At 38.7% G+C, this 19291-nt stretch overlaps 1 protein-coding gene across 4 annotated transcripts in view; it reads left to right on the forward strand.

Moving 5' to 3' along the window:
• Nucleotides 1–19291, forward strand: part of NKAIN3 (sodium/potassium transporting ATPase interacting 3) — an 802780-nt gene that overhangs the window by 717281 nt on the left and 66208 nt on the right. For all 4 annotated transcript variants that reach the window (XR_008504228.2, XM_054499190.2, XM_063668809.1 and 1 more), the window contains exon 5: nt 4114–4174. Coding sequence is in view for 3 of the 4 variants with exons in the window: in XM_054499190.2 (XP_054355165.1) it covers nt 4114–4174 (61 nt within the window). In the remaining variant the exon portion in view is untranslated. The remainder of the gene's footprint in view (nt 1–4113; nt 4175–19291) is intronic.

Raw genomic sequence — 19291 nt, forward strand, 5'->3', positions numbered from 1 at the left:
AGAGGAGCAGAAAAGATAACTATTGGGTACTGGACTTAATATCTGCGTGATGAAATAATCTGTACAACAAACCCCTGACATGTGCTTGCCTATGTAACAAACCTTCACATGTACCCCCAAACCTAAAATAAAAGTTAAATAAATAAATAAAATAATTATGTTCTGCTTTTAGGATATATATTTGTAGGTAGGATGGGAAAACATGGACTAGATGTACAAACACCAAATTGATGATCATAGTTTTCTCCCCAATATTAAAAGATGGCATTTGCTGACAAGAATGGAGTGCTATGAACTGTGACTTGTCAAATTTTCCTCTCATCATTTTTTAAAATTAGGATGTCATAATCATACTTCATACATTAAAACTCAAGTAATTTTCTTTTTTTAAGTTTTTTGAGTAGTTACTTTAATCTTTTTTTTTGTTTTTTTGCTATTATACTTTAAGTTCTGGGATACATGTGCAGAACATGCAGGTTTGTTACACAGGTATGCATGTGCCACGGTGGCTTGCTGCACCCATCAACCTGTCATTTAGGTTTTAAGCCCCGCATGCATTAGGTATTTGTTCTAATGCTCTCCCCTCCTTGCCCCCTACAGGCCCTGGTCTGTGTTGTTCCCCTTCCTGTGTCCATGTGTTCCCATTGTTCAACTCCCAATTATGAGTGAGAACATGAGATGTTTGGTTTTCTGTTCCTGTGTAAGACTTAAGTAATTTTCTCAGTGTCATTTCTCCATCTCCACTGTGGCCTAAATTGTGCAGAACCTGCTGCAAGTCTAAATATGAGTTCACAGATGTGATAGGCAGAATAACAGTTCCCTAAAGATTTCCACGTCCTCATCTCTGGAACCTGTGAATAAATCACTGCACATGGCAAAGGAGAATGAATAAAGGTTGCAGATAAAATTGATTGATAATCATGTGACCTTAACATGGAGGGATTGTCCTAAGTTGTCCAGGTGTGTCCAGCATCCTTAACAGTAGGACAGGAAGGCAGGGGAGGAAGGACCAGGAAGATGGCAGCCTGAGACGGAATCAGCAGCTAAGGAATGCAGGCATCCTCTAGTGGCTGAAAAAGGCAAGGAAACAGAGTTTGCCAGATCTTCCAGGAGTACAGCCCTGCTGACACCTTGATTTTAGCCTCATAGACACCTGACCTTCAGAACTGTAAGATTTGTGTTGTTTTAAGCCACTAAGTTTGCAGCAATCTCTTACAGCAGCAACAGAAAACTAATGCAAGAGAGTTCTTGATTTACACGTATGCATGCTTGCAGGTATACACATACACACACACACCCCTAAGGGAGAACACACCAAGAACTAGAAAGTTGTTTGCTGGCAAACGCCTTCTAACATATGGTTTACTAAGAAAATGTCCCGACATTATGAAGCCATCACTATCACAGGCTAACATAAAGAAACAAAAATTTGCAACAAATATGGCAAAGGCTTTCCCCCATAAGACCTCATATAAATTAATGAAAGCAAAATCAAGTTAATAAATGAGCAAAAAACTTCTGAGGTAATTCACAAAAGAAAAAACATAAATGGCTAATAAAACATGAAAATATGTCAGATGAAAAAGAACTATTGCAAAAATAAATAAATGAAGAGATGCCATTTTGTTTATTTTCTTGGCATGTATTTTTAAGTGGAACTATCCTATGGTATGGAAAAGCAAGCACTGTCAGTCACTGCTGTGGTAGGATAGATGACGCAAACTTTCCGAAAACCAATAATGTACAAAAAATGTCATAAAAATATTCAATGGCGCTTCTCAAATAATAATTTTACCTCTAGGAATCAGATCATCAAAAATTCAGAAAAGGCATTAATATTTTCATAATATCATTTATAACTTGAAAACAACTTTCAATAACAGAACATTAATGCATAGCAGTATATTTAAATAATACAAATTTATGTAGTCATTAATAATTAAGCTTATGAAGAGTATTAACTTGGGTCATAAGAGTATAAGTGATATATAGCAACTACAAGAGAGAAAGATTGGAAAGAAAACTATTGTAAAGTTATTAGTGATGGGATTAGGGACTATTTCTTTCTTGTGTATGTAACTGGTTTACTGAATGGACTGGTAGAATACAGTCAAAAGGCAATTTTGTTTGTTCTCTCACTGCCCCTTCAAGTACACATTACGGCTTTGTTTCATCTCACCCTTTGGATCATATTCAAGCAGAATTTATAGCTCTTTTAGCTCCTCATAGATATTAAATATCTAGTCCACGTCACTGCAAATTCTCATCTACTAAAAAACTCTCTCACTCAGCTTGGGCCTGATTTCAACTTGCAGATTTGCAGAGAGTAAGGAACACAGCACTGCTTCCTCCTCTTCTCACCCCACTTCTCTCACTGTTCCTCTGCGTTATCGTGGGGATGAAGTAGAAGGAGAAATGATGGGAGAAAAGGAGGGAACAAGGTGTTAGCATGACAGGTTCCATTGTAATCTGGCAGGGATACTCTCTGGGTGTGACAGCTCCCACACGCTCATGCGTCTTCTTGTAGTGTGCTTTTAGGGGTTCTTCAGAATCCCACCCCACCCTCCCTTTAGGATCCCTACCTGTTTCTCGGATGATCAGCCTCCCTGGTTTCCCACTTTGCATCCCTACTTGCCTTCTACAGCCAAACTACCACCATCCTTCTTCTGATGTCTCCTGCCCTACCAGGAAGTCCTCTGGGATGGCTCCAACTCCAGAACAGCACAGGAAGACCTCTCCAGAGGCCTTACCCCCAGGCTAAGGGCACACACACACACATAATGTCCTGCCAATTCTGCCCAATCTTGTCTCCACACACTGCAACCAAAAGCCCCTCTAGACACAGCCTCTTGCCTTTTGACTCTTCCAAGTGTGAGTTAGGTGCCAAGCCCCCATATTTCCCAAAGTGTAAGAAATGTTAAGCTCCCCAAGTGCTTTTCCCAAAGTGTAAGAAATGTTAAGCTCCCCAAGTGCTTTCTGAAGCACCCCATCACTTGGCTTGAGATGAGAGCAGGTGCCCACTGAGTGGGAGGAGCCATCAGCACCCTGGCAGATTTCTCTGTAAGTCCTTCTCCTAGACCTCACCCTAAAATTTTCTCTAACCTCTCACCCTCTCAGGGCTTCTTGGCCTTTGTCTAGACAGTCCAGAGATGGATTACAAGCTCAGGGTCCTAATTCATGTGGGTAGTCAAAAGCCCCAGATATCTTGTTCTCTGCATTGGAAACTTTAGCCTTTGACACCAGGACTATCAGAAAAAGTTTCTTTTCCAAGTATTATTTTATAATGGGGGTAAAGGGTGGAAACAAACGTTAACAAAGACAAGAAGATAAACTATAGCAGCTATCAAGTATCTATTTTTCGTACCTATTGAAGTGCTTATAGTAAGTATTTTTAGACTGGACTAGATTCGTAGACAATTTTGTCCTCTAGGAATTGCAGTGTCTTTGGCTCCATGGAATAAAAATTGTCCTCTTAGCATCATAAATGCAGAGGTTAAATTCTACTCCTGCATTTATTCTCTGAATTACTAGTATCCAAAGTACAAATCATCTCTTCTATTTTATTTTATCACTACTGAATCACCAGCAAGTTAATGTGTTTTCTTGTGGTATGATTAACAAAGCAATTTAGTATCCAAATATGATTTACATTCCCAGAGCACTATAAATAATTAAGTAGATGATTGGTATTTAATTTATAAGCAACAAGTTTTGATTCCTTCTGTAGCTTTTAAACATTAAAATAGTTATAGTTAATTAGTGCTAGTACAAAATGCTCAATCATCAGAAAAAAATCACAACTTTAAAATGGATTTCTTAATAATCTTTGCTGATTATAAAATACAGGAACTGTAAGTCCCAAATCAAAATCTAAGTGAAATATCTAGAAATTGGTTTCCTCCCCCATTTCTGTGTACTTTTTAGAAAGCTATTAAGGCTACATAGAAATGAAAAGGCTCTTTTAAAATCACAGCTATCATTTTAAAAGAGTTTTTTCCACTGCAAACTCTTAAAAGTTGCTCATAAATATTTATCTTTATTAGATTATATTGGCTCTTTAAGTATGGAAACTTGGCATAGATTCTTAAGGTACACATTTTTTCCCTTTTGCAGTTGGTGGGTTTTGTGTATGCCTGTTATGTGATCAGTATTTCCATGGAAGAAGAAGACACATGTAAGTACTGTTTTCTCTCTCCCTGTGGGTTCCTTTTGAATGAGATACAGCTTCCGAAACTAATCATTACAGGGCTATGAAATCTTTTATATTTGGAGTCTAAAATGTTTGAACTCAGCATACTAAAGTTACAGTCAAGAGTTGACAGACTGAATTGCACACAAATAAGGTGACGCTACATATTGAAACACTCAATTTGTGAGAGCACGTGCAGAGACTCAGAAGGCCAAGGACTGCTCTCATATCATATGTTAGCAACTTTTCATCAGACACCTAACCATTATGCCGAGCAGACAGTCAGCGGTTGTTTTACCTATTACCAATTTTAGGCATGCTGGTGGCAGAATTTAGAAGTCTGAGTAACAGTAATGATATCAATACAATAATACATTACAGAAAGATCTATATGTGTATAAACCATATAAAATGCAATGAAAAAAACTGAAATTCACAACCTTCCAGGTGAGATGCAAAAAAAAAAAAATTATGAGGTGCTAAAAAAAAGTTAATGGGATGCTTAACAGGTAAATCATGTTTTAGCAGAACACCCAAAGGAAAAACATTTATTAATATTATGAACTGAAGTTATATGATAGAGCTTTAGCACCATAGGTCAACAAATGACCTTCATTGAGTACCTGCTGATGTATAAGACACTTCTTGGCACAACTCTGTTAGGGACTCACATTTTTTTATTTACTTTCAAAAAAAAATTTTTTTTTTTTTGAGACGGAGTCGCCCTCTGTCGCCCAGGCTGGAGTGCAGTGGCATGATCTCGGCTCACTGCAAGCTCTGCCTCCCGGGTTCACACCATTCTCCTGCCTCAGCCTCCTGAGTGGCTGGAACTACAAGCACCTGCCACCATGTCCGGCTAATTTTTTTGTATTTTTAGTGGAGAAGGGGTTTCACCGTGTTAGCCAGGATGGTCTTGATCTCCTGACCTCGTGATCCTCCCACCTCGGCCTCCCAAAGTGCTGGGATTACAGGCGTGAGCCACCATGCCCAGCCTACTTTCAAAATTTTAATTTACTTTCAAAGTTTTAATTTACTTTCAAAGAATAAATTATTTTAGATAAAGAAATCACACCTAACCAAACCAGAGATTGCATTGCAGTCATTGTTTGAATCTGTAACAAAATGAATCAAAGTAGCTAGCCATTATAACTTCCTTCCAGAACACAACCTCAAAGGGGTCTGATGAATCCTATCAAACAGATGAGTGGTGCATGATATATGAGTTGGAATCCAGAGTCTGATGGGGTCTTGTCTCAATTTATTTGACCAAACCTCAGACCCTGAGATTAAAAGTATCAGGCAGTGAAAACAAGCAGAGAAATTGCATCATGTATTTAATGCTTACTCAGAGTTTTTTTTTTTTTTAAATGCTCGATAAGTCAAACAGGTGCTGTCACTTGACAAGTGCAGTTCTAATGACAACACTTTTCATTTAGAGGTTAACTTCAAATCTCTATTTTTAGGAGTTTTATTAGTAGTTCTACAACCTGATGGAGTTAATATACAGGTTAGCAGCATGCTTCCAACCCAGAGCTAAGACAGGCTGCACAGCCAAAAACAGTTGGTTGAGCATGAACAATATTAACTGGAATTTCAACCTGAAAGTTATTGGAATTTGAGTTGAATAAGTCAAAAAATTAATAAATTGATAAGTCCCAGCTGAATCTCTTATAAAGTAGATACCTACTTTTGAGTAGTTATCAAACAACAACAACAACCAAAACAAACAGTCCTCTTTCTTTTCCTCCTCACTAAACTGGTCAAAGACTCTGTACACCAGTGCTCAGTTGTACCTAACAGTGGGAGAAAAGGCAGATTAATCAATAGTCTCATTATGTAGTGCAACAAATATACAAAAGTCTTTTCCTTGAGACTTGTGGTTTAAGCAAAGCTGGGAAATGCAAAATGGCATGCAAAATAAAAGACTCTTCTAAATGGATACTTTTGTTAACTTTCTATTAGCCTTCTTTTCAGTGTATATAAATTGTTCACTGCCAGATATCCTCGTTCCATTGACTTTGATGTCTTTAATTAGCTTAAGTTTCTCTATAGAAATCTCTGAATCAGCTATTTCAACGCCCTTCAAACTGGGATTGAAGCAGCTGCTAGGAGACTATTCTATTAGTGGTTTAATTCTAGCATTTGTTATTAGGGCCATACATTACGTTACCGAGAGACATCTGGATATAGTACTTGTGTTGTCATCAATTCAAATTGACTCAGAGTCAAAACAAACCTTGGGTGCTCAAAGCAAAGTATATATGCCCAAGACTAACTTAACATGATAATCTACTGGAAGAGAGATGATAATGGAAAGCAGTCACAAACATTTGATAGTTCTCAAATGAGGGTAATTTTATATTTTTTATTGAAAGAGGTAGGAAACAAAAGTGCAGATGTGATTAAGTTGTCCCAGGGTTTTCAGAAGGCAGATGTGAGCAAAAAGTAATGTCTGAAACCAATTGCAATGATCTCATACACTAGTACTATTTGTACCAACACTTAGCTTTTAGGTGCAACAATGAACTGCCCCTTGGATATGACATTACCAACCCTCAGTCAGGAAGACATGTCCTTTGAATTATTTTTCCAAAACTTACACATAAAATAAGTAAACAATACTGGTATCTTTCCAATTTGTCTAAGTACACTTCTGGAAAGCTTATTCTAAAAGAGAACTGCAAATATAATATAATGTCAGTTTTTTGGCAGACAATAATACATCATTCATAATTTTGATTCTATTCTAACTAATGAAAATTTCTGCATTATTCAAAATGCAAAATTAAGCCTTGTTCTTGGGCTGAAAACTGCCAGCCAGCCTTAAAAATTAATAACAGCTACCACTTCCCTCCTCTTCACTGTTAAAGTGGATATATGGGACTAACATTTCAGACAGACATTTCCGAAGGGTAATAAATACTTGAGGAAACATTTATTTCTAGCCACCCGTCTTCTTAGTTACCTCTCAGACTCTTTTATTAACTATTTCCTATAAAGATTATGATTGCAGGTCAAAGACAATGAAATAAAAAGCTCACAAAAGGCAGAGTGCTAGGTGGGGTCAGCGCTTTTCATCATTCATTCTAATGAAAAAGCCTAGTTATATCTCTTCCTTCCATTTTTCATTGCTTTTAAATATATATACATAAATATATATCAATCTCCATGAACACTTTCATGAGACTAGAATCTCTGGAATCATAATGATAAAAATCTGTCAACACCTTGTTTGGGAATCATTTGCTGAAAATGAACTTGAGGATTTGTTACTACTTGTTAGACTTTCCAGAAATAATGTTTTTAATTCAGAGAAGTGTGGAGATAAGGTGAAAAATAGCATTTTACTTGTATCAATACTGCCAGGCTTTTTCAGAGGGTCTGTTGCTAGCACTACTCCTTCTGATATTAGGCTGCAAATTGCAACTGGCACATTTATTTGGGCTCACAAAGGCTAGTCTGGGTTGTATATGTGGAATGATGAGAGACCAAAGTATATTGAAAACTCTAACAGTTTTTGAAAGGAAATGAACCCCTCAGATGTGGGTTCAATATTTTACGTTAAAAAGCTCTAAATAGTTCTTTATATAAACATTTGACCCTTGCTATTATACTTTTGAGGAACTTTTTATTGGAAGGAAGCATAACTATCGGAAAAACATTTTATCGCTCTACTGTCCTTGAAGCTTCCTGCTGGCTAATGTTCATGTATTTACCTGTCTGCCCATTAACTCCTTCTAAGAAAATGAGGTGATATTTCCATAGCAATGGTGTGAGCTGAAAAATTTTTAAAATCCTATCTCCACCTAAGAATTTATGAAAGAAGCGAATGGTAGGGAAAAAAAAAAAAGACTAGTTTGACTGTTAATTTATGAATTTCCTTTCCCCAACTATAATGTATGGAAGCCTCAGAGAAGTAAGGTGACCACAAGGCCAGACACCAGGGGAGGGAATAAGCAGTGGCCTGGAAGATCTTCAGAGTAGAAAACCAGTCCATTGTTTTGCACCACTAGCAATGTATGCACATTTGAAGGTGAGAGGAGAGGACAGTGCTGTGAGTCAAAGATGGAGAAATGTGTAGTATTGGTAAGGGTGATCCTGAAGTCACAGTGAACATTTCAAAGGAGCCACCACATTTGCCTAATAAGCCATTAAGAATCTACTGATTGTCATAGTGCACTTTTTTTTTTTTTTTGGTAACTATCTAGTTGGTTGCATGTAACTGTCCTAAAGGCTGATTCTCTCTCCATCAGCCTCACTAGAGCTCAGATTTAGATCCTGAAACATTTTCCTAATTTGCTGAGATGGCTCTGCCAAATAGCTACACAATGACTAGCTAATCCTCCCACTAGCACAGATCTATGAGGGTAGAATCTTTGTTTTGCTCCCCACTGTAACCCTATAGTTCAGAAAAATGCCTTGCATGTAGAATTCAATAAAGAAATATTTGTTGGCTGGGTGTGGTGGCTCAACCCTATAATCCTAGCACTTTGCAAGGCTGAATCAGGCGAATCACTTGAGCTCAGCAATTCAAGGGCAGCCTGGGTAACACGGTGAGACCTCATCTCTACCAAAAATACAAAAACATAGCCGGGTGTGGTGGTATGTGCCTGTGGTCCCAGCTACTCAGGAGGCTGAGGTGGGAGGATCACTTGAGCTTGGGGTCGGAAGTAGGAATTGGTGGGATGGAGGTTCCAGCTTTCAGTGAGCTGAGATCCTGCCACTGCACTCCAGCCTGGCTGACAGAGGGAGACACTGTCTCAAAAAAAAATAAGAAAAAGAAATATTTGTTGAGTTTATAGTGTAAATAAATTTTCTGGGCCCAACAACTCAGTTTTACAAAGTCATTTTTAAAACCCCAAGGTTCTCAAGTTTGATACTGCTTTATATTTTGAATTTAGTGAGATGTCCGATGCACTTGCAAATGTTTATGTGAGGCAAGTGGAGGTCCTACATTTTTAATACAATTAGATATATTTTTAGTAATTTTGAAAGTCAAGGTATAGGGAGATAAAATAAACCTCCACTGTACCATGTCAGAACAACAGCTTGATTTTGTAAACTCCTGGACAAGACACCCCTGAGAAAACAGGGACTTACTTGAAAGGGATGCACTCACAGAGTAAGGCAGGCATTTAGGAGTCAACTCATCTGCAACATGTGGTGAAGGGGACAGAGTTACTGTCAAAGAGTGGGGACCAGCAGGATTGTAACCTCGGCCACTCCACACAGGAAGTTCAGGCAGCACAGAACAGGATCCCAGCTACAGTGCTCTGGTTGAGTGACAAGATTCCATCCCTTAAATAGGTTACTGAGACAGACTCTCTTTCAAGAATATCATAAGCATTCAAATGCCCAAACCAGCAAACCAACTGGAGTTTCCCCACAGGGGAAAGATAGAGAAGCCCCTTTACCAGAACCAGATCCAAGGTTACCACTAAACTCACAGTGAAGTAGAGCCTAAAAGATTGCCTATCTCCTTAAGCCAGGATTCCTGATTATAATTCAGCCTGACTAGAAATCATCTACAGCGAGATATCCTACTCTCTTCCCTCCCCCACCTCCAGCCACATCTGTTTTCCTGAATCCACCAAGAGCTTTCATACCCAGGCCTTTGAGAGAGGCCTCCTCCCTCTGTTGACCCACTAACTTACATATACCCTTCAGATTTCAGCTTAGCTGTCTCTTCCAAAATTTAACCATTTTCCTCCCACCCTCTCTGGGTTAGTTGAAGATACCGATGATATATTGTGAGATGCTTTCATTGCACACTGTGCTTTTTCCTTGGGAACATTTAACACAACTGTAATTTTTTAAAGTCATGTTATTCACCAAGGCTGACCCCATTTCCTAACATAAAGGGAACCCTACACAATTTTCAATGAATAAATATTAAATGAATGAGTCAATGTATGAACAAATGGACTCAGTAAGATGATGAGAGTTTCCAATGGCAGAGATCGGGGAGAAGGTTCTTCCTTTTCTCTTCTCTATCTCCATTTATATAAATGACAGCTCTTCACATCAGCTGAAAAGCTTGGGCATATTCCTTGTATTCCCTGACTCTTCCCTGATTGTCCATACCCAGTTAATCATCAAATGAGACATCTTCACCTCCTGTCTTAGTTCTTCTGGGCTGCTATATCAGAATACCATAGACTGGGTAGCTTATAATAACAGGAAGTTATTTCACAGAGTTCTGTTGTGAAAAGTTTAAGATCAAGGTACCAGCAGACTTGGTGTCTGGTGAGGGCCCACTTCTCTGTTCATAAATGACTGTCTTCTTCCTGTGTTCTCACATGGGCAAGCGAGCAAGGCAGCTCTCTGAGGTCTCTTTTATAAGGGCACTAACCCATTCATGAGTGGCCTAATCACTTCCCAAAGGCTTCACCTGCTAACACCATCACGTTGGGGATTAGGTTTCAACATATGAATTGGTGGGGATGGGAGAGGAATAAACATTCAGACCATAGCATCTCCCTTCAAATGACTAAAAACTCCTACATGTTCTTTAACATACTTCTCACAAACACCCTCTTCTCCATGCCGCTGTAGACCCTGAGTGTGTCTCTGAATCTGCACTCAACTTACTTTTTAATTAATTGTATCCCCCACTCATAAAAGGTGGAGGTCATGTCTTACCTACCCTAGGATCTCAGAACCTGCTTCGGTGTATGGAACATCATAGGAAATCAGTGAATATTTGTTATACAAAATACATAGTGGAGAAAATGCTTGTCTTTACATTATCTCTCATACCTCTTTCCTCACTCCCTGAGAAAATTTAAACTTCCCATTCCCTGTACCACAGAAAAAAACATAATTAATTCATAATAAGGTATTTGTGCACTTACATCTTCATCAATTTTCCAGAGCAAAAGCATGGCCCTATATTATGCACTTATATTATCTGGAAATTTTCCGGAGAGAAGGTGTAGCCTGTTTTGCCAAAAACTTGAGATCAGCAAGCAGACAACTCCTGCACCCCAGAGGGGGTTCTAATTTTCTACATTTCTACTTGAAACCAGATGTTAGAAATGATTTCAGTGATGGTGGTCCTAACTGCCAATATCTAGCTCTGTGACCATTGCTGAATCACATCACCTCTTTGGGGATCCGCAAGTCACCGACAGCTCTGACACTGCAGTTCTATAGATGATGCTTTTGGGTGGGGGTGATTTCAACGTGTGATCAGGCACGTCACATTTCCTTCTTCACTGATTTACAAATGGTCAACATCAGGAGTGGTTTCAAAACACCCTGACCTCTATGCTCCAGAGTTACAGTAACGAAGTCTGATGCATCAGCCTCAGCACTAAAACAGGCCCTCTACACAAATGCCTGCCCGCTCAGAAAGAGGAATCACACCTCCCTACTCCCTGCTTTAGACAGGTCAGAGCTCTCCAGTTCTCACCATTACCAACAGTGCCAGGCTGTGCAGCACTTCTCAAGCACTTTACTTGAGAAGGAAGAATGAAGAATCTGCCATCCAGATGGTGCCGAGTGGAAAATGTGGGATTTGGGATGCAGATGTGATAATGAGGGAGCAGAGTACCAAATTTAAAAATCACACCTTTGTGACACCCTGGATGCACAGCAAGGAAAAAAATGGACTGTAAGGATTTTATGAGCATCTTGTGCAATAGTTTTATCCTGGTTATTAGTGGTAAAATTTAGGAGCCCAGCAGAAGAGCAGTTGACAGCATCCTGCCAGGGCCTCTGTGTTTCCATTTTAAATCTAAATTCAGTATTCTAATCCCAACAACCCCCTTCTCAATGGTCTCACAAAGCTGGCTCTGCCAGCCCCACTGTGGTTTTACTAAACCTCCACTTCTGCATGTCTGTCCCTAAGCTGCTTAGTGGTGCAGAGAGGAGCACATGCCCTGATGCAAACTCACAACGTCACATGTGAGCCACCCAACCCGCTCCAGGGGCCTCCCACTCATTCTTCATCAGTGCTTTCTCCAAGGCCCCTAAAAGTGAATTATTTGAGCTGTCAATGCCGCAGATCACCCTAGCCTCATTTTAGAGAGCTTAGAGTTTCTATCCTCATTTTGGGGATGAACAATTGAGGCCCAAAGAGGCAATGTGACCGCCGGCGGCTTTCTCCTCCTCTGCCCTGCACCCTTGACGTTAAGACTCTATCACTGAGACTCTGTCACACACAAAATAAAAGCAGTGGGAATGATTTCCTCAAGTTCCCAGGCTCTCTATCTGTCAGATCTGTCTGTATCCATCTATGATCATCATCTTCGTGACAGAAAAAGCAGCCTTCATTTTGTCCCATGGCTTTTGTGGCTGCTATGTCCATCCCACCCACCTGTTTAAGCACCTTGCTCTCTTAATTATTTTTTCTCTCTGTCCCCTCCCCCAACTTTACTCCCTCTGCCCAGCTTCTTCCTCCACTAGGTCTTTTCCCTTCAGCTTATAAACAAAGTCACATCAACCAGAAAAAGAAAATAGAAATCACCCTTGACTCCAACTGGCATGAATTTAACTTTCCTGTCTGTCATACTCCTTTCCTCCACATCCCAACTTCTCTCATACTCCTTCCCTCCACATCCCAACTTCTCTCATACTCCTTCCCTCCACATCCCAGCTTCTCTGCACAGACTGGCCGAGACTGACAGCACTCCCTTCCTCACCCCCTCCCATTCACTCTTATGCCTCCTGAGTTATCACTGAAGATGCTCTCTCAGAGGCTAGCAGGGACTTTCTAATTGTCAAGTTCTCTTGGATCTTATCAAGATTGATTGACAGCTTTGGCTGCTGTTGACTTCTCCTTCCTTGAGCACTTTCTCCCCTGGATTTCCAGAAAATTGCATCTCTTGAACAGCACATATTTTGCCAATTAAAAATTATTTTTAATATCTAGTGTTCAATAGTAGAGTGACTATAATTTACAGTATCTATTGCACTTAGGAAAATAGCTAGATAAGAATACTTTGAATGTTTCTACCATAAAGAAAAGACAAATATTTAAGTGATGTATATCCCAAGTACACTGATTTGATCTTTGCAAATTATATGAATGTATTAAATTATCACATGTGCCCCAAAACTATGTACATCTATTATGCATCAATTTTTAAAGGTACTTTTAATATTCTTATGCAGATTAAGCAGATTTCTGATGCAGACACAGGTAACCAATTTTGAAGAACTTGTTCAAGCTGCTTTTGGAGTGATGAACTGTCATTATGTCCTTAAAATATTAACTAATCATTCCTACTATAGAGCTTATATTGACATTCACACTGTTATAATAAAGCATTTTAAGTAAGGTCAGCCAATAAAACAGAAATGTTTTAAAGTAAGACCAGACAATAAAAGAGATGTTTATCCTTTTAAATAACAAAATGGCATATAATATTTTTAAGAGCTATAATCTTGGACCAATTATTTAAGATTTAATGGAGATCTGATTTTACACTACCTTAAAAAGAAGTATCATACAAGTAACCAGCAATAAAGGGCATGTATGGAACACTCATCTTCATGTTCTCTAGACTATGTACTTTACTAAGAAAAAAATAATAATTTAGTGTTCTTTCTGGGAACAATATTTGAAATTGCCGCCTAAATGAGATATGAGGGAGTATTCATATGACTTGAATGCAAGTGTGAAAAAAAATAAGGAACATTTGGCAAAAGCATTTATCTCTCCTTCTAAATTGTATAAGACACGAAGTAAATTAATTATAAATTGTATCTAAGTTATAACAAACTAGTGTTTCCATTTTATCCGCATTTTTCCTCGTAGAAGGAAACAGATCTTTCTCTTTCTCTCTCCCTCCCTCTCTCTCTTTCTCACTGATTGTTAAGTACAGAAAGTCTATATTAAAGTTAGTGGTATTTTCTGAAGACATCTTTCTTTGTCACAGTTCAATCAACTACAAAACTCCTACTGTTTCCCAACCCTTATTCATTTAATGCCACCTTCAGTGATGTCATGACAGCTATGTACAAGCTTGTGTCAGAGACTGGCTGGCTATTCACTAAGCCCATTTGTTTGTTCTCCTCCCAAGCACACAGCTGTACCATCTATCCCAGCCACCAGGCAGTTAGATGCCCCATGAGATTGTATGTTAGATGAGGGTTCCAGTCCTGGCCCCTAAATAACTTCCACTTGTGATTCTTCATGCTCTTATCCTTTCTTCCTGCTGGACATAGACCAGCACTGAAGCTTTGGAAGCCACATGTTTCAAATGCTGGAGCCACAGTATCAAACGGGCCTGGGTCGTTGAGTGTTGCTCAGAGAAAGGTTAACCATATAATTTGAGAAGCAGGTGATAAGTGCCTTTGAGGCATAAGACACTGAGGAGCACCTGAGAGAGTCTGTCAGAGAAAGGTTCCCTCCCAGACAGGGAGACCCCGAGTAGAAACAGGCAGGAGTTCTCCTGTCATTCAAGGGAGAGTCAGGAGTCCAGCGTATCAGGCATTCAGCAAACAGAAGTGCCTCCACCATGCCTGGGAAGCTCTCTTTGAGAAAAGGACATGTAGGCTAAGACCTGAGGATGAAAAGGAGCTAAGAGGCAAAGGCCAGGAGAGCATTCCTGGCAGAAGGAGCAGTAAGCATGTAGGGAATCACTTACTGGAAAGGCTTCCAGCCAAAACAAAGGGCTTGACTACAGAAGCAGCTTCATACCAAATGGTCGAAGAGATGATCTGGGCTTCCCTGACCTGCTGACTCTCAAAAGAGTAGTGAATTAAAGGGCAGATTGTCCCAGAGACTTCATTGTAAATCCCGTATTGAGCGGGAGGGCTCTGTGAAAAGGATAAAAAGCATACTGTGTTTTCTCATGTTGTGAGAAAAAAATCACAGGTTGGGCTTAAGTTTTATTTTCTTTCCCTTTGCTCTATATTTGCCTCATTTTCTATTTACTCACCTACATGTTTATTTGGAAAAGTAAATTAAATCTGTTTCTTTTTTACTTAAGGAAAACAAACACTCAGTTACTAGTCCTAAAGTCAAAGCCAAAGTGTCATACTGACTGTGTTTTCCTCCTAACTGAGACAAGAAAGTTTCAGGGAAACAGGTGAAGACCAAAGTTTCTCTAGGACTTTGTACATTTTCATGAGGGAGGCTTTTCTGCCCAGAAAATTCTATTAATATCTACTCAGGGTTTTAAACCATTATGCAATTTAAAAGTAACAAATTTTTTAAAAACTGTGGTTTTTTGTTTTTTTAAGCTCTAAATCAAGCTTGTCCAACCCGTGGCCCATGGGCCACATGCAGCCCAGGGTGACTTTAAATGTGACCCAACACAAATTTGTAAACTTTCTTAAAACTTTATGAGATTGGTTTGAGATTTTTCTTTTAGCTCATCAGCTATCATTAGTGTTAGCGTATTTTATGTGTGGTCCAAGACAATTCTTCTTCCAATGTGGACCAGGGAAGCCAAAAAATTGGACACCCCTGCTCTAGATGCTACATAGAACTTTAAGTATTCTGCTTATAAATCTAGCAAGTGCTAAGAATCACTTTAGGGGAAAGTTTCTTTTCATTGTGCTAAAATACATAACATAATATTAACCATTTTAATATTTTTAAGTGTACAACTCAGTGGCATTAGGTACACTCACAGTGTTGTGCAACCATCACTACTATCATTTCCAGAACTTTTTCATCATCCTAAACAGTATCTCTGTACCCATTCAACAACAACTTTTCAACTTTTCATCCTCTCCTCCCTCCAGCCTCTAGTAACCTCCATTCTACTTTTTTTTTTTTTTTTGGAGACAAAGTCTCACTCTTGTCCCCCAGGCTGGAGTGTGATGGTGCGATCTTGGCTCACTGCAACCTCCGCCTCTCCGGTTCAAACAATTCTGCCTCAGCCTCCTGAGTAGCTGGGATTACAGGCACCTGACACCACGCCCGACTAATTTTTGTATTTTTAGTAGAGATGGGGTTTCACCATGTTGGCCAGGCTGGTCTCGAACTCCTGACCACAGGTGATCCACCCGCCTCAGCCTCCCAAAGTGCTAGGATTACAGGCGTGAGTCACCGCGACCTGCCCTCTATTCTACTTTTTATCTCTGTGCGTTTGTCTATTCTAATTACCTCATGTAAATGGAATTACACAATATTTGTTCTTTTGTGTATGGTTTATTTAATGTCCCATAAGGTTTTCAAGTTTCATCCCTATTGTAGCATGTATCAGAATTTCATCCCTTTTTTTTTTTTTTGAGACGGAGTCTCACTCTGTCACCCAGGCTAGAGTGCAGTGGCGTGATCTCAGCTCACTGCAAGTTCTGCCTCCCGGGTTCACACCATCCTCCTGCCTCAGCGTCCCGAGTAGCTGGGACTACGGGTGCCCGCCACCATGCCCGGCAAATTTTGTTTTTGTATTTTTAGTAGAGGCGGGGTTTCACCATGTTAGCCAGGATGATCTCAATCTCCTTACCTCATGATCCACCCACCTTGGCCTCCCAAAGTGCTGGGATTACAGGTGTAAGCCACCACACTGAAACTTCAATTACTATTCAATCTATTTAAATTCAATAGTCTACACTCCTTTAAATAATCTATTCCACTTATAACTTAAATTCCCTTAAACATTTAACATGAATTCACTGTAATTATCATTTTTGGAAGTCCTTCATATATTTGTCCCAATAAACAAAACATTCACTGGTTTTTAAGCTAATCCAGCAAAACTAATAAATCTAATAAAATAAGCTCATTCATAAACTAAATCTCAAGTTTTTTTAACACTACACAAATGTAATAAATATTGTCATGTCTTTCAACCTAAAATCACAAGTATAAAATCAATCACTCAATTAAAATTTCGAATTGGTTTCAGTGGGTTAATCTATCAAATCTAATATAATCCATCTGATTATCTTGAGAACTAAAAAGATTTTATATACCAAGCAGACACAGATTATCCCAATGATTATAAAATTCTAACCTGTACTTTCTGAAATAGTATTAACACTATATGGGATTAACTTACTTTGTTTTCTGCATAGTTAATTTCATGTGTTAGAAATACACTTCTCCAATAAATAAGCATCTCAGACAACTTAAGTTTTCTATATGTTCAGGAATTTTCGGCTGGGAAGCGGTACCCAAATTCTAAGAAGATTCTATAGCTTACCACTAATGAATTTAAAGAGCTTTTCTTTAATAGTTGTTGGAGCAAAACAAAATCTCATTCCGTAAAATAATCTAGTAGCCCACAACTACGGGACTCAAAGGACATTAGATTTGAATACAGAAGACTTTACTCCTACTGAGAGTCTCATTTTGGTTGGTTTAATAATTGTTAGCCCTTTAAAACATTTTAACCTCTTTTCATATGGCTTGACAGACACTTTGTTGGCATTCCATTTGCTTCTTTTAATCATATTGCCTGATGGAATCCTGTATTCCTTCCATATTTTAGGTAGGCTGCTAACTCCTGTATGCATTGAAATGTTTGATTGGCTGTATTTCTCTCATATCTTTTCTTGTTCTGAGGTCACTAAACTGTTCATATTCAAAAGAACTTATAGTCCAGAGGCAAAATATTATTGTTTAATTTTAGACTTTTAAGTCCCTTAAATACTTAACCTGCAAACGTGAATTCACTGTAATGATAATATCATTTTTTAGTCCTTAAAATATTGTCCTAATAACAAAACAAGCATAAATAAACAAACTTAAATAGCTAATTTTTCACTTATTAACTGATTCACTCATTCAAGAAGCAATTATTGGGAGACTTCTGTGAGTTAGGCCATGCCACAAGGATACAGAGATGAATAAAACTTGATCTGCCAGAAGATCTTACATTCTAATAAGGAAGTGAGGTAGGCAAATAATTACAGAAGAGTGAAATGCAGATACTGGTTTGTGTAAAGTGAATCAGATGTGTAGAAAACATAAGCAGAGGCTAACTGTGTCTCAAAGCATCAAATGTGGCTGCTCAGGACATATAGTATGGTCTCATGCAAAATACACATCATCAGGAAGAGAACAAAGGAAAGACATTTTAGATACCAGGGAAAATAAGCTATAAAAGCATAGAAACACCATAAAATATTTAGGAATGTTTGTGGAAAATCTGGATCAATCAAGAAGTCATAAGTTACTGGGTACATTCAGTTCACGAAACGAATGGTGGTTCAGTCCTTGAGGGACCTTGGGTTCGGTTTTACACTAGTGACTTTCAACTTATTTCATACTTGGCACTCATGGAGAACGCCTCTTTTTTAAATTTGTTTTTTTAGAGACAGGGTCTCTGTCACCAATGCTGGAGTGCTGTGGCACAATCATAGCTCACTGCAGCCTCAAACTCCTGAGCTCAAGTGATTCCCCCACCTCAGCTTCCCAAAGCACTGAGATTACAGGCGCCTGGCTGGAGAATTCCAACATTTATAGGCATCCAGTGGTAAATAAACTAGCCATCTCCCAGGAAGAAATGTCTGCCCTAGAAGGCTAACTACCCCAAGCCTCACTCAATGAACACACACACACACACACACACACACCCCACAGAATAAGAGAATTGATACCTTGTCACATCTGTACCCACTCAGGTCACACCACTTCAGATGCTCTGCTGGATGATGTGGAGCAGTGAATGGATTTAATCTTGGGAATGATATGATCAAATTCAGTTTTCTTTGAACAGTAATTCATAGAAAGGGAAAAGGATTTATAAAAGAGATCTCAGTGAGCAAATGGCATTTTCATGGAGATTGTCCTAGGAAAGAGAGAAACAAAAGTAATAATAGGAGCTATAAAAAAAGAAAGTATTTCAAAAGGGAAATGTCCAAAATTGTGAAAGCAGACAGTAAAAAGGAATTATGAAGAGACTTCAATGCCAGCAAGCATTTGTTACTTGATTTAAAGAGCAAAGTAAAACATTGGCTAGACTTAAATAAGAATGATTAAAAAATATTTTGCGGGAAAAAACTGGATAACTAAGAAAAAATGTATTACATAGGAAAAGAATTTGTCTAAAACTATTTAGGCAAACTCTCAGGATTGTTTTAAGCCTCAAACCTTTTTGACCATGATTTTTTCTCTTAGCCATTCTATTCTGCTTCATTGATTCCAAAGAGTTTAGAAATTCATTATCCCATTATGTAAATATCATACACTATTAG

This window comes from Pongo pygmaeus, chromosome 7, assembly GCF_028885625.2.
Source record: "Pongo pygmaeus isolate AG05252 chromosome 7, NHGRI_mPonPyg2-v2.0_pri, whole genome shotgun sequence".
NCBI lineage: Eukaryota > Metazoa > Chordata > Mammalia > Primates > Hominidae > Pongo > Pongo pygmaeus.